This window comes from Pituophis catenifer, unplaced genomic scaffold (assembly GCF_029215685.1).
Source record: "Pituophis catenifer annectens isolate HBS135680 unplaced genomic scaffold, rPitCat1.0.hap2 SCAF_6, whole genome shotgun sequence".
Lineage (NCBI taxonomy): Eukaryota > Metazoa > Chordata > Lepidosauria > Squamata > Colubridae > Pituophis > Pituophis catenifer.
The window spans coordinates 45103393-45118616 of NW_027256886.1; the positions used below are offsets into that span (position 1 = coordinate 45103393).

General features: G+C 36.3%; 1 protein-coding gene and 1 long non-coding RNA gene across 4 annotated transcripts in view; one reads left to right on the forward strand and one right to left on the reverse strand.

The window, feature by feature from the left end:
• Window positions 1–2154, forward strand: part of BORCS7 (BLOC-1 related complex subunit 7) — a 70116-nt gene extending 67962 nt beyond the window's left edge. For all 3 annotated transcript variants that reach the window (XM_070945354.1, XM_070945353.1, XM_070945352.1), the window contains one exon: window positions 493–2154. In XM_070945354.1, coding sequence (XP_070801455.1) covers window positions 493–544 — 52 coding nt within the window. In that variant the 3' untranslated portion in view covers window positions 545–2154. The remainder of the gene's footprint in view (window positions 1–492) is intronic.
• Window positions 371–14446, reverse strand: LOC139318091 (uncharacterized). Its single transcript, XR_011600490.1, has 2 exons — window positions 14358–14446; window positions 371–535 (listed from the first exon to the last, which is right to left on the reverse strand). It is a non-coding gene; the product is annotated as an uncharacterized lncRNA (long non-coding RNA).
• Window positions 14447–15224: the final 778 nt, after the last annotated feature.

Here is a 15224-nt window from a genome sequence, read left to right on the forward strand (position 1 = left end):
AGCATCCCTTTTATGACTTTTAATTGTACTTAATCTTAGTTTCCTTGTTTTTTCCTCCCTTTCTATCAGAAAAATGTGAACTGCAAATTATATGTACTCAAAAGATTGTATATGTAGTATGTAAATCTAATAGTTTAGATATTATAGCTAACGTTTTGTTTGTATTCATTCACATTTATTAAATTTGTTTGCCTCCCAACTGCCCATTAGGCCACATTTCTTGCTATAAGTAAATTGTAAGCTTTTTACCTTAATCAGTGCTATATTAAATATTGAAACAGTAACGTTTGTTACACATAAAAATAAAATATATCCCATTATTCCAGTCTATTCACCATTATATTACATAATTTGGGAAAAGGAGTTGGAGTTCAATGAATAAAAACAGCACATGCCCCCTTATTTTATTCTGAAACACCTTTACGTTGTGGAAGTCTTTTTTCCAGCAATTATATCTAAATATCCATGTCCACTTGTTAAACTCTTCTGTAGTGTTGAACAGTCTTCAAATTTGCGTGATCAGCTGACCCATCTGCTGAAATGAAGATAAGAGTTTGTAAGAGGTAACAAACAGCTGGGAAAGAGTGGAAGAAAATACACAGTGGGGGTTTATGGAATACCTTTCCCTGTTCTACAGATGCACTATAAGACTGAGTCAAAAGTCATCTCCCAGATGTAATGCCACAAAATATGTGCTTTGTTCTACAAGATTCTGATCTGGAAATGTGGACAATTTTTAAATTACAAATGTTACCTTTATAAGAGGGTAGGTACATCGGTGTATTAAATTGCAATTTCTGTGTGTTGATGCCTGTTTCTCTTTAGTAGCATTGATTTCTTTAAGAATTAACATCATTCTAAATAATCAAATTCATCTTGTTCTGGTTTTGAGTACTTCAAGAGGTGAATTTTTCCTTTTTTCAGGCTGTTTGAAAACTCTTGTAGTGTAAATGCTTTTCATAGAACACTGATAGAACACAATATAGAAGAGTATAGAACACTGATCATAAAAAACCTACAGATAGTCTTCAACTTATAATTGTTCAATTAATAATTCGAAACTACAATGGCCTTGGAAAAAGTTACTTAGGACCTGTACTTGCACTTATGACCAACCCACCACCACACGGTAACGACTGCAATTCAGGCATTTGGCCACTGGTTTATATATATAGCCATTTGCAGCATTCTGCATCATCTTGAGTTGCAACCTTTTTTTTTTGCTTTTTGACAAAAATTGCCGATTGGGAAAGCTGGATTTGCTTATTAACTATGTAATTTGTTTAATGACCACCATACATTTTTTTTTTATAACTGGGTCTGACTTATGACCACAACCATTTATGACAGAAGTTCTGGTCCCAATTTTGGTTGTAAGTCAACAACTATCTGTATAGGTGTAGTTGAAGTTCCCATATTTATTACTTATATCTCTAATATTGGCTGGATTTATACTGGTCATGATGATTTTGTCAACTGCCCTTGTGGGTAATTCCACAAGCTAGTTAAAGCCTAGTATAATGTGGGAACTTAGCCATTCTCTTGAAGAGGATAACTCTCAGGGCATACTACCTCTAATTCATGAGTAAAATGTCCACTGATATAGAAAAAGTTTTATCCTATCCTATACAGTGCTGGTAGTGAATTAACCTGTGTGTGATTTCTATGTATAATTTTGTGATTTAATAATTCAATCATTGATAAGAGTCCAGAGTGGTGGAGGAGAGTGGTGTTATTTAACAATTGCACTTCCTAAGTAGTATTCTTTTCTGTCCTGCAAAATCTGTTCACTGACATTCTGAGGACTTCAGAGTGAATATCTAACTTCAAGGAAAGTACACGTTTTCAAGGTCTGGACTCTTTGTTTCTTCCAATCTTATCTTAAGTTAATGAGAACACAGTCTGCCTGAGTAAAAATCTGGGAGTTTACTTAGATTTGCTTTAAATTCCTAATTTAAGCAAGCATCTTTTTAAAAAAGGCTTGCATGCCTTGTTCTGTAACAATGCTTGTATTTAAACTATAATCTTGTACATAGTAATAAATCTATAAATGTAATGGGATTTATTTTGAAGTAAACATTCACAGAATTCTGCTATTTCCCCCATTTCTTGTTGCATAATCTGTTATGTGAATATAAACTGTGATGAAACAAATCTAGTGCATGTATAATTTATTTCCAAAAAAGGGCTAAGTTATATATATTTCTTTATGGCGATACATCTGCTGTCAGGTTTGGCCTTAAGAAACATTCCTACATTTTCATTGCTGCTATGCTTCTTTAATTCACCATGGTGTCATTACGCAGTTCTCTACCTAACAAGTAATCGGCTAGTAGTTGATTTGATATTGGAGAGTCTTGGAGATACTTCATGTTTACAATAGTGGGCCATTTTAAAAGCAATTAAAAGCAGAGCTACAGTTATAATATGCATTCAAAATATATTCATTATGTCAATTCATTAACTAGTAATGTTTTTCATAATCCTCTTTTAAAAAACACTCCTGATTTCCTTATAAAATTGCAAACATTTTGTTTATATACAGGAATTACATCATAACAAATGGTTTCATTATAATATTAAAATTATATTATTTTATTATCTTTTTGGTAATGCTGGTTTTCATAAACAGTAATAATTGGAATAACTGACATGTTTTTAATAATATTCTATGCATATTTAATTTTTGGTAGATATTATAATAAATTAAAATTCAAATAAAATATTCAACATAAAGTGTAATTATATAAAACACATCTATTTTACAAGCATGATACTTCATTAAAGTAAATGGAATGTGGATGTAGAATGTATAACATACATTTTATACATTCTACATCCACATTCCATTTACTTTAATGAAGTATCATGCTTGTAAAATAGATGTGTTTTATATAATTACACTTTATGTTGAATATTTTATTTGAATTTTAATTTAATATAATATCTACCAAAATAGATGTGTGTATAATTAAACTTTGGTTGTGAAAAAACTAAGTTAATCAGTAAGGAATATTTGGGCAAGGGGGAGGAAATACACATTGGATGCTTGTTGGTATTTTAGTTCTGCTACAGTATTAACATGCAATTTTATTGATCTATTATATTGATTTAATGAGTTGTATTAGAATAGGTAAAAGACTGCTGAGTGTTTGATTTACACAGTAGGAATCGGGGGTATTCACTTACCTTTGCTACCGGTTTGCAAATGTGAGTGTGCGCATGCATTTGCTACACTCGTGTGCGCCTCTATGCATGCGCAGAGCCTTCTGCGCATGCACAGGGAGTCAAAAATGGGACGTGATGATGTCTGGGCGGGTGGACGGAACCTCCCGCTGCCGGCACTACCGGATCGCACAATCCGGATAGAGCCAGCTGAATTTCACCACTGGTAGGAATGGTGAAGACTGCTATATAATCAGTAAGCTGATAGGGGAGAAAAAAATACATAACAGGGATAGACATATATTCCAGATAGAGGATAATTTTTGAAAAATATTTTTTATGACTTTTTGCTTAGATCTACACATTTACTAAACTGTAATATGATTGGTTTGGGCTTACCATCCTGTGTAAATCCTGTTTATAAATCATAGTTTATGGCTTAGTATATTATGTAAATTAAGCATTTGTGGTATATTTCTATGCAAATGACATTTTTTCTCCATCCCTTACAATAGAACGGACATGTTTATGATATCCATGCTTATATATTTTAGTGCTGGCCTACAGGAGAGTAAGTATTGATTTTTATTGGAGAAGAAGGCAGGCTTCTTTGTCTGCAATTTGAAACATATTTAAACTTGCTTACTTTAGAAAATCTTGCTTTTAATTTGGTTTCTTTTCCTTTCGCCCATTATGTCCAGTTCTGGTCTGCTGCAAGAGAGCTTACTTAAGGAATGAGAACTACCTACTTTCCCCCCTTCTCAATTCTGCTAAGGGGAGGGGAAAGGATCCAATATAACTGTTGTTTTGTTCCAAAACTATTTGTTCTGTTTAGGATGAAATTAGCTTTTGCAGCTGTTTTTTAAAGTATCTAAGTGAGCATTTATCTCCTGTTACCTCTATTATGTGATTAATGTCTGTCTTATTAAAACAAAGTGACTTGACTGGGACATCTTTGGGGAGGGGGGCTAAGGGTAAAGTTTGAACTATCTGCATAAGTGTGTTAGAGTAAATAACAGTTCTTGCTTTCAAAAATTGCACAAAGCCATCAGTTGCTTTGCTTGCTTTTGGTTTAGTGTGTCATGTGTACCTAGTCCATATGCAAATCATGATCCCAACTGGTGGCAAAAAGGAATACCTGGATGGGGCAGTTTCTCCCCCTCCCAAATTGTATAAGTCTACCAAGCAAGCAAGCAAACAAAACAGAAAAAGAAGTTACGTTGATACCATGGAGTTTCTGTTTTATCTGTGTTCTTTTGCTATAATTCCTTGGCTGGATTTATACTGGTCATGATGGTTTTGGCAACTATGCCCTTTTGGGTAATTCAATAAGCTAGTTAAAGCCTAGTATAATATGGGAACTTAGCCATTCTCTTGAGGGGGAAAACACTCAGATATACTATCTCCAACTCATGAGCAAAATATTTTGAACTGATGCAGAAAAAGTTTTATCCTGTCCTATGCAAATCTGGTAGAGAATTAACTTGTGAATGTTCTATAAGCTGTAGGACAATTATGCACCAGGATGTTCTTTTAAACTGCCATATATCCACATGATGTTGCCTTTATCTTATTCCCAATTTGTCATCTCATCCCCAAGGCATAGATGAAGCAGTTTTAACTTGTCCTTAGCTGTTCTGGTATAAAGATTGTGTTTTCTAAACTTCTGTTTCACTATAAAGTCCTCATCCTTTTTGTCAGGTATTGTCCAGGCTTATTTTGAAGGTACTTATGTATAATGTAAAAAAATTAGGAGTGACTTTTGACCAATCTGTATATTGATCAAGATGTATGTTAAAATTCAGGTCCTCCTGAAGCCTCCTCCTAAATTAAGGAAAGCAATTGGTGGTGACATATAGTGGGAAGAAAGGAAAGAAAGCTAGCAGAGTTTTTAACATTTGCTCCACCCAGTACATAAGAATATCACCATTTAGTAAATCTGTAACAATGTGAATAGGGATCAGCTGTCATAGCAACCAGTTTAAGCTGGCACAATTACTGAGACAGACAGACAGACACACACACACACACACACAAGCAAAATGATAAAACTATGGGACAATTGCTCTTGTACATTGTGGAAACAGAACTTCTGAAAGGAAGATATACTGTAAATGAAATTCTAGAGAGGAGCAGAGATAATATGAGACAAAGGCTTTCATATTAGAAAGTGTGCAGAATTTTAAAAACTTATTCTTATTAGGGAGAGCTACTGAATAATTGCTTCTAAAGAAATGTATCTGCCAGTTTCTCTGACAGAGGATTTAAAGTTTACCAGCCCAAAAATCAGTCTCATCATCTTCTATGTATTTTTATTCCTTATTTGGCAAAGGAGAGCTATTTTGTGATTGAAGATTCCAAGGAAAGTCCCAAAATAAGATATACAAACCTTATTAGCAAATGAATCAGGAAGCAAATATCATAGACTGATCATCATAACCAAAATTCTCCCTAATTGCCGGTATCTTATAGTACCTTTTAAAACAGATGTGATACAGCAGGAACATATTGCCAGCTATTATAGCTTGCCGTGTGTTTGTTTTATAAAATTATGACAAAAGCTGAAGTTTGAAGAATATATATTAAATAATATATTGTACGAAGAATAACCTGGCCAAGAAAGCTGAGGAATGAGAACAAAATATTTTCCAGATTGCAATATGTCTACTGAATTTCACAGATACTCTCCAAAGTGATTTAGATCTTCACTGCATTTGGTTTGTGTCAACAATCCATTGCTGGCATATCAGTGCTGTATTCTCATAGGGAAATGGGTGGTTTCCCACTGGGAAGAACTCTTTCCATATATGTCCTCCCAACTCTAGCTATCCTCCATCTCTGTTAAACTCAAGGGTTCCTTGCCTTCATTTCAGCCTGCTTTTAAAACTGCTTTTAAAGAATGGCCTAATAGCTTCTCCTCATAGTGACCGGCTTTTTCTCCCCCTTGCTATGAAAACACATATATTGAGGAAATGATGAGGATAGATCTGGCTACCTAGTTATTTTGATGTATAAACCTATTTGGATTGTATAAATTTGTATTTGGGAGAAATTGATGAACATACTGTAAATGAAGCTTAAACTCTGAAAAAGGAAAGAAGCAGTTTTGCAATCCATAGTAGTATATTTTGAAGAGGAACTCATGCTTCATATTCCCCAGGATCTTTTCAGTACATCCAGTGTGCTTAACTGGATCTTGACCTTTATCCTTCAGCCTGATTTTGGAGCTGGTCTATCTATAAGATTTCTGTTCTCTCTTCCAGATTCATCCAAGGAAGGCAAACAGCTGTGTGGCCTAGAAAGATAACATGCCTATTGATTTATGTTAGGAAAGGTGGAGATGCTGAAGGCCTCAGAGACATTTGTTAGATAAGAAATAGAATCCATTTAGAGATTTGCTAAATGCTTAACTCATAAAGCCTAGTGCAAACCGGTTACTTTATCCCTGTAACATGATGCAAGTTAAATGCCATCCCCTGGAGTGCCCAAGCTTGATTTTTCTAATATCTAGTATGCACAGTATATATGTGGAGGGAAACACAAGCATTTTCATTCAAGGCTTAATGTCTACCTTGAGAAATACAATTTAAGGTAAAATTCTCTTATAATTACTGTAGAAATCTAGAGAAAGAGAGGGCAGCTTGCAGTCTTGCCCCTGCATAACTCAACTAGATCTTTGCAAGTGATCAATTTCTTTGTCAGATAAGGAAATTGTCCCACCCTCCCATCTGGCTTCCTGAATGCAGAAGAGGAAAGAAAAGAAAACCTTAGGAATGGAGAGAAGGGAAGATGGGTGACTGGTATAGATTTATTCCAAACTCTGACGTAGTTACATCAGTAAACTGTTGCCATGTCCTTTGCAACATCTGTGTCCTAGGAAATGAGTCTCATTCAGATAGATAATCTAAAGGAGTCTCTCACAGCTGTTCAATTAAAGTTAGGATTTCAACAGACGCTATCTGTAGCCATTTTCTTTTTTTGCAGATATACTCTCCTTGGGTTGTAACATATAGCCTTGTGGTTTTATCTCCAGCATAGCATCTAATCTTGCATTTAGCTTTCAAATTGACTTGAGAGTACAGCAGATTTTAATTAAATGCCAAGGACAGTATAGTCTTTCCCTGTGTTTGAAAGTGCTTTATACAATCAATTTATTCTAGAATCATAAGATACAATTTAATAAACTCTAATTGGGTTGCATATATGAGAGAAAGATAGGGCATGAAATGAAGTGAATTTACTATTTACGCAAAAGACAATTTGGAGAATGCACAATGGTTGCACTTTGAAGCAACTAATACTGTGTGTGTGTGCTTGCGTGCATGTATGCATGTATAGGTACAGATATAGATAGAGAAATATAATTGTAGATATAGACACTGCCTTAGATATATAGATTAATTCAGGTTTTGCTATCAGAAAAAAACTACAAAATTGGTTGTTGATTAATTTTGAAAATGTCAAGTAAGAGCTAGACTTGAGATGTTATTAAATCCTACTTTCCACCCATCCAGGCTTATAAGTTAGTCTTGCAATAGTCGAATTTAACTTCTGATAGGCAATGTTGTTCCTTAACTTTAGAAACAAAAGAGAAAGGAAACATGAGACTGCTTTATAAAACTAAATAGAAGAGAATAGAATAGCTAGAATTATTTTTTATCCTTTGTCATGAATACAGTGACGTTTTTCATCAATCTTAAAGTTGTTGAGCAGACGTTATGCAAGTGCCAGTGGGGCTTCCTGGATTTGAACCTTATGGCTGATAATGCTGCTAGGAGTGACTTGTTCATAATTTTTCTGTATTCTCTCACTGTATTCTCTCAAACTCGATTTCATTGAGAGCCCTATCAGGGTTGTGTTTGACCTCGGGGGCCGGGGTGGGCGTGGCTGGGGTGAGCATGACCAGCTTACTCATGTCAGCGGCATCTGTCGTGGCCCAATTGCTCTGCCAGTGAAAATGGGCTCCCGAGCTGTTTTCAGCCGCAACGGCCTCCTGCTGCCCTCTGCCAGTGAAAATGGAGCTCGGGAGGGCTGCACATGGCCCCCCTAAGCTCCATTTTCACTGGCAGAGGGCGGCAGGAGGCTGTCATGGCTGAAAACAGAGCCTGGGAGGCCCGCACGTGGGCCTCCTGACCTCCGTTTCACTGGCAGAGACACCATGGGCTGGTCCTTTGCTGTTTCTAGGGCAGCCTCACGGGCCAGATCTAAGCACCCCATGGGCCGGATCTGGCCCTCAGGCCTTGAGTTTGACACCCCTGCACTTGTCTTCGTAAAGCTGGCGGTGCTATATGGTTCAGAACAGGAAGCCAGCAAGTCAGAGTGGCTTTAATCCACTTACAGTTCTCATAGTGTTTTTGAGTCTGATGTCTAGCTTACAGTAGGGTAGCTTTCAAATCATACAGGGACACACCATTCAGCTGCAGAGTGGACCAGTCCTAGTGCTGATGACCTGAGGGTGGCGGCTGAAGCTCTCCATTTAGTTCCGCATAATTTCTGGAGTAAATTGTTCCTAGTATTGATTTTTGCCGCTATGGTCTCTAGATATATCTTATAGGAAAGAGTCCAGTCCAGTGTTACTCCAAGGTACTCCAAGGAAATTTTGGTTACTTCCGTTTGTATTCAAACCCCAGTCATTCAGGTCTCGTGTCAACCTTATTTTTTCTTGTTTTCCTATGCACATTTTGTAAGTAATGTATTCAACTTATTTTGTTTTTCATGAGATAGTTAATTTTGACTTTCATATAAAAACTGAACAGAAGCACAGTCTAATTCATAGCTGTTTTTGTTTATTTCAACACACTTTCTCCATGAATTTCCACAATATTTTGTCATTTACTGCCATTTTACAATGGTTAACTCTTTTCTCTATCAGCTATAACTAAAAATACTTTGCCAATCCTTTGAAATGTCTATGATAGCTAACACAGCTAACATTATTAAAGAAAATTTAAATATAACATTTCTGTGTGTACATACGCTTCCTATTCTGTCAAAAAAAAACAAACAAACAACGCATGGTTGAGAGTCCTTTGTTTGATTTGGCGTTGCAAATGTATACCTCTGTTCCATAATGCAATTCTAAAATATACAACAGCCCCATCTGCTGTACATTCATTACTTTTGCTTATTGCTGCTTTGTTATTTGATTCCTGGTGATTTCTGGAGCTGTTAATAATTGACTCAAATGTAATCACAAAGTATGTGAACTAAAACTAATTAATTTTCTAAAAATAAATCCTTTCTAAAAAGGATAAGCAGATCAATTACCAATTAGAAGTTTTATCGCAAAATGTTTAGATGTATACAACTGGTAGTTTAATTTTATCTTTTGGTATTTTTTGGATAACAGAATATGCTTAATTTCCATGGCTTAATTAATTAAAATTAATATATTAATATATATTACATTTTATAATAATAATTATGAAAATAGCATACTATAATTAATATTAATATATTAATAATTAATATATTAATATATTATAAATACAACTATTCTCATTGAAATTAAGCAAAGCAGAAAGATGCTTCTAGTTTTTACATTTTTATTACTTTTTTTAGTCGATAGATATGGCTGTCCAAATTGCATATTACTGTTTGGGTAATAAGAAAAATTAGGATTAAAAAAAAATGAATTGACTTACAAAGAGGAATAGTAAAGAGAGGGAGCATAATAGGAAGCCAAAATGCATTCTAGTATTATAATTTGGGAATGATTTTTATGGGCAGAAAATTCAACAAAAACATATTTTATGGAGCTCTGTAAATGAGAGACAGATACATCCTTGCACCGAATAAAGGAATTAAATTTCCACATTGAAAATCCCTGTTCAGTTATGATTTTTTTATTTTTCATTAATGATATAGTACTTAGTTTATTTCAGAGGGGACTTATAAAGATTAGCAACCTCTCTGAGGTTAATCACATATGTAGTACCCAAGAACAAAAATCTTTCTTCAAAATTTATTTTAATTTTGAAACTGCAAATAGCCTTTTGGGGCATAGTTATACATGCTGTACACCTACCTTTCTAACTGAAATTATGCCATTAATCTCAACTTTGAATCTGAAGATCCAGATAAACTATGAATGAAAGAAGGCAACTGAAGTTGCAGTGCATGCTATTTAGCCTTACAGTATAATTTTGAAATAAAAATGGAAAATTCAGCCTGGAATTCACACAAAATAATACACAAGAAAAGACAGCATGGTTTGAAATAGGATAACATATAAAATAATAAATCATGGCCTTTAGTTGTCCTGCTTAATTGATTAATATTTTGTCATTGGGTGCAAATGAAAATGTCTTATAAGGGACTGCTTGAGAAAGTGCACAAGGCTCTTGCAGCTATTACTTGGGCCACCTCTGTTAGATGTGTCTTTTGGCTGGTTAAGGCTGCTGGGATGGGACTTCTGATTTGGTCTGGGTAGTGGTTAATCATTTCTTGAGAGAGGGTGTGATTCTATTGGCTCTCAAGGAGGCGGTGGTGCACCCTCTCCAGAAGGGCCAATTACTTGATCCAACCAGTCTAGACAGGTTTCATCCAGCCTCCAACCAAGTGGTGAAATCTAAAATTTGTTACTGCCGGTTCTGTGGGCGTGGCTTGGTGGTGGTGGGGTAATGTGACTGGGTGGGCGTGGCCAATTTTTTTTTAACTTTTAAAACCATTTTTTCTACAACCTCTTCAGCGAAGAGGTTGTAAAAAAAAATGCTTTCAAAAGGCTCTGACGATCCCAGCTGAATTGCCTGATTGTCAGAGTGTTTTTTAAAAACCCTCTTCCATCAGGCAACTCAGCTGGGATCGTCAGAGCCATTTAAAAGGAAAAAAGCCTCTGATGATTGCGGGGCTCAGCTGGGCATGGGGGGGGGCAGGGATTTTGATCCGGTCCAAACCAGGAGTATTTTACCTCTGCTCCAACCTTCCCTTTTTGGAGAAGGTTGTGGAGATGATATTTTCATTGCAGATGCAGAAGATCCTGGATGAAGCGAATTATCTGGACCTTTCTGGACCTTTTCAGTCAGGGTTCAGGCCAGGTTTTAGGACTGAGATGGCAGCAATGTGACATCCTTGCTCTTTTTGACCTTTCAGTGGCCTTTGATAATATCAGTCCAGAAGGATACCATGGATCATGGGGTCCTTCTGGACTGATTTTGGGACTTGGGAGTAGATGCCACTCTTGTGCTGGTTCTTCTTGTTCCTCTGGGGTCAATTCCAATTAGTCTTGATAATGGGGAGAGAGATCCAACCTGCATCCCACTACTTTATAGTGTGCCCCTGGGTTCAGTTCTCTTGCCTCCTATTTCAAAATCTAGATGAGGCCACTGGATGTGGTGATCCAAGGTTTGGGAGTGAGGTATCATCAATATGCTGATCATACCCAGATTTATATCTCCATTCCTGGTCTTCGTACAATATCTCCTAGCTGAATTGTAAAATAAGAGCAATCACGCTTATGGTGTCAAGTCTGGTATATTTTTGAAAGTTTTAAGATTTTTTTTCTCCCCCAAAAGTGTGTAGCTGATTAATAATACAGGAAAGGACAGACTAAAGACCCATTTGATATTGGAACCAGAAAAATATAAAGTAAATCTCTAAATAGACTTTGTCTTCTATTCTTTTTTCCTTTCACTGGTATTCAAACATATTTCTGAAAATATTCTAGCTGGGATATTTCCTCTAATTACTTGTGGCATCAAAGATGTTCTTTAGAGTAAGAAAGAAAGTGCTGATGCCTGTGAAAACCAGCTTCATTAAAAAGACATGAAACCTTACTGCAGGTCTTCAAATTCCTGTTGAGATTCCTGGACGGTTTTATTCGTATTTCCTTAAGCCTGCATTGGTAAAAAGGCCATTCCTAAATGCCAGATCATCTACTGTGTTAGAAAGTCAGTGAAAGCCAAGATTTTTTTTTTTTTTTAAAACCTTCCTTCACCTTTCCTGACTTTGTGGTTAAGTATAAACTTCAGTTGCCTAAATCAGGAAAACACATTTTAGCCTTTTATATCCTCAAAGAGATAGGACATTTCCCCCTAACTTTTCTTTTGCAGTAATAAGGGATGAATAATACTTTTTTACTACTTCTGAAGTTGTGGTTTACACAGTATAGTACACAGAATGTGGTGTAGCCTCTACAGGCAAAAACTACACACAGTTGGCCTAGGTTGCCATCAGGAGGCTACGTCATAATGTAATTTATCTGGTTTTCAGCCTATATGGTGTGCACCCTTGTGGTTTGTAAATTATAGTTTACTGGGTTAAATAAATTGATGAAATCAAACTGTGTAATTTAGTAATTGTTTGCTAATGAAACTGTACTGTGACTGATGTAATACTGTTTATATTACTGATATAATTTCAAATTTTGCATTTTACCATGTCAGTTAATGGATCATCTCATAGGAATGAAATACAGATCAAGCCTACCAGAAAGGCCTACAATAATCCCAATGACCACCAGATGGTAGCAAATAGCTGACAATTTAGGTATCTCTTTGTAGCAGTCCAGAATTTTGCAGCTGGGATCTGGTAGCCATAGCATATAGTTTAAAGCAGTGGTCCCCAACCCCCGGTCCGCGGACCGGTGCCGGGCCGTGGAGTACCTGGCACCGGGCCGCACAGCGGCCGGGGGACATGAACGCTGCAGCGCAAAGGCTCCTGGGCCGTGCACAAAAGCTCCTGGGCCGTGCGCAAAAGCTCCTGGGCCGTGCGCAAAGGCTCCAGGGAAGAGAGCCCCGCGCAGGTACGCACGTGTGGCCCAAAGCCCCCACCCCTGTGCGCGCTCAGCGGGCCACGGTAAAATTATCAAAGGCTGATTGGTCCGCGGCGATAAAAAGGTTGGGGACCACTGGTTTAAAGAACTGACAAAATATATGCACATATGAATTAGGCATACCTCTTAGACAAATTTAAAAGATAGTCTTGGTAAATTGAGACAATATTCATAGTTAAGAATTAATCCTGTAATTTTAGTTAAGATTCTATTATGCGTAGATTTGTGATACCTGCTCTGCAACAGTATTTACATTTTTCTGACTAGCATAAAACAGCAAAAGACTGATTGCAAGAGGGGGAGAAAGGAATAATAAACAGATTATACTTCTGCCCAATCTAAAGCATTATCATATCTCCAAACATCTGAACAGGTGAGCAATGTTTTGCTCTTTAGACTTTCACAGAAATTAAACCAGTAATTACTTAGTGATTTAATCAACAATTTATGTTATATAATTACTTTGTTCTTCAATTCCAAAGTTTAAGATATTTAAAATTAATTCCTAAATAGTGAATTAAAAATTCATTTTATGATAGATTTGAAAAATGTATGCTGTGCATTACATTTATTTTTTAAAAATAGAATTTTCATAATAAAAATGGATACCAGAACCAGAATCGGCAGCCTTCAGGTGGAGAATTTGTCCATTTTGTCTGTAATGTATACAAACTTATCCATGGTCATTTTTCCCACAAAAGTATAGTATTGAACCTGATAAAAGCAATCTTGATAACTTGAGTAAAAGATTGACACAATCTCGAGAAGCTAAGTTTGAGACTGTAGGAACAAAAGTTTGGATGAAAGATTGGCTAAGATTTCAGAGGAAATTGAACAGGTCCGTTCAATAGGATAGACTTTTTAGAGAAAAAGTCCAAAACAAGGCACTTGGAGTTAGAGAGAGGGTTGGGTAATTTGGCTATGCTTGAGCTTAGAGAGAAGGAATTTTGTTTGCAGTTTAGGGCTATTCCAGAGGATCCTTCTGAAAATATGCAACAACAACAAAAAAAAAGCTTGTTCAGGCATTAGCTGATTTACTGAGCTAGGAAGAGAAAGGATAGAGGAAGAGTTTTTCTAGGTGTGTCATGAATTCATGTTTTGCTTCAGTGAGGAAAACACCAAGAGATATTTGGCACATTTTCTGACGAAAATAATAGCTATATATTCCTCATTTTGTTAGTAGAAATGGTATTGGGGTTAATTTCAGCCAATCATACATGTCTTTCAGGATACTAGTTTAGTTTAGTTTACTTTATTATCATTGCACCTTGTACAACAAAATTAAATTCAGTACATTATACATAAAAAATAAAATAAAAACACACATCCTTCTATGAGATCAAGCAGAGCATTCCATTGTTCACTGCACTACTGGCAAGTTCTATTTTCCAACAAAAATAAGCAGGCTGTAGCTACTTACTTCTCATTGGCCTGTTTGTACAGAACGCATTGGGATGGCCTTGGAGGACAGGAAGAGCTGCTATCAAGGCAATGGTCAGACAAGCAGAGTGTTCCCTAGCCTTCTGAATATTTAGTACGATACAATATAGATAACACACAGACACTTGCAGACACGACATTTGAACATAGAGGGCCCAAAGTAAAAATTAACTGCATAGAAATTATTGCAGTAATTATTGCACTAATTTTTAGGATCTTTCGCTTACTATGGCACATGAAGAAATATGCGGGATTTGTGGTACATGGAATTTATTTACCATTTTGTCTTGATGCCTCAAGAGCCAAATTAAATAGAGGGGAGACGGAGAACAGGTTTGTTTTTTCTCCCTTTATAGAGAGAACCAACCTGATTGAAGTCCATTATAGGTATAAAACTCTCAAATTCTACTTTAAAATTATACATCATTGAATTAAACAGGATAAATTGCTGATGGTGTGATGGAGTCAAGATTCAGAGAGACATATAAATGTCAGAGCTGGTAATAGGGAAAAGCAAGGAAAAGCAGAGAAAGATGTCTACATGAGACTTAACTAAAGAGGATGGCATCAGCACAGGGTTAGATATCACTACTATGCTAGTAATAATCAGTTAAAGTTCTCCACCCTGCACCAGCCAAGTCATGTTGCCAAAATGTTTTGTCAACGTCTGGAGGCAGCATGGGTCCTGGATGGAGAGGGACAGGATTAAGCTCAACCTTGGTAAGGCTAAGTGGATCATCTGAGGGTCTTGCACCCAGCTCCCCTTTGCTTTTCAAAAGTTTGGAATGACTATTGGTCTTGAACTAAATATATATGTGGCAGTTCTGACACGTACACATGAAAAATC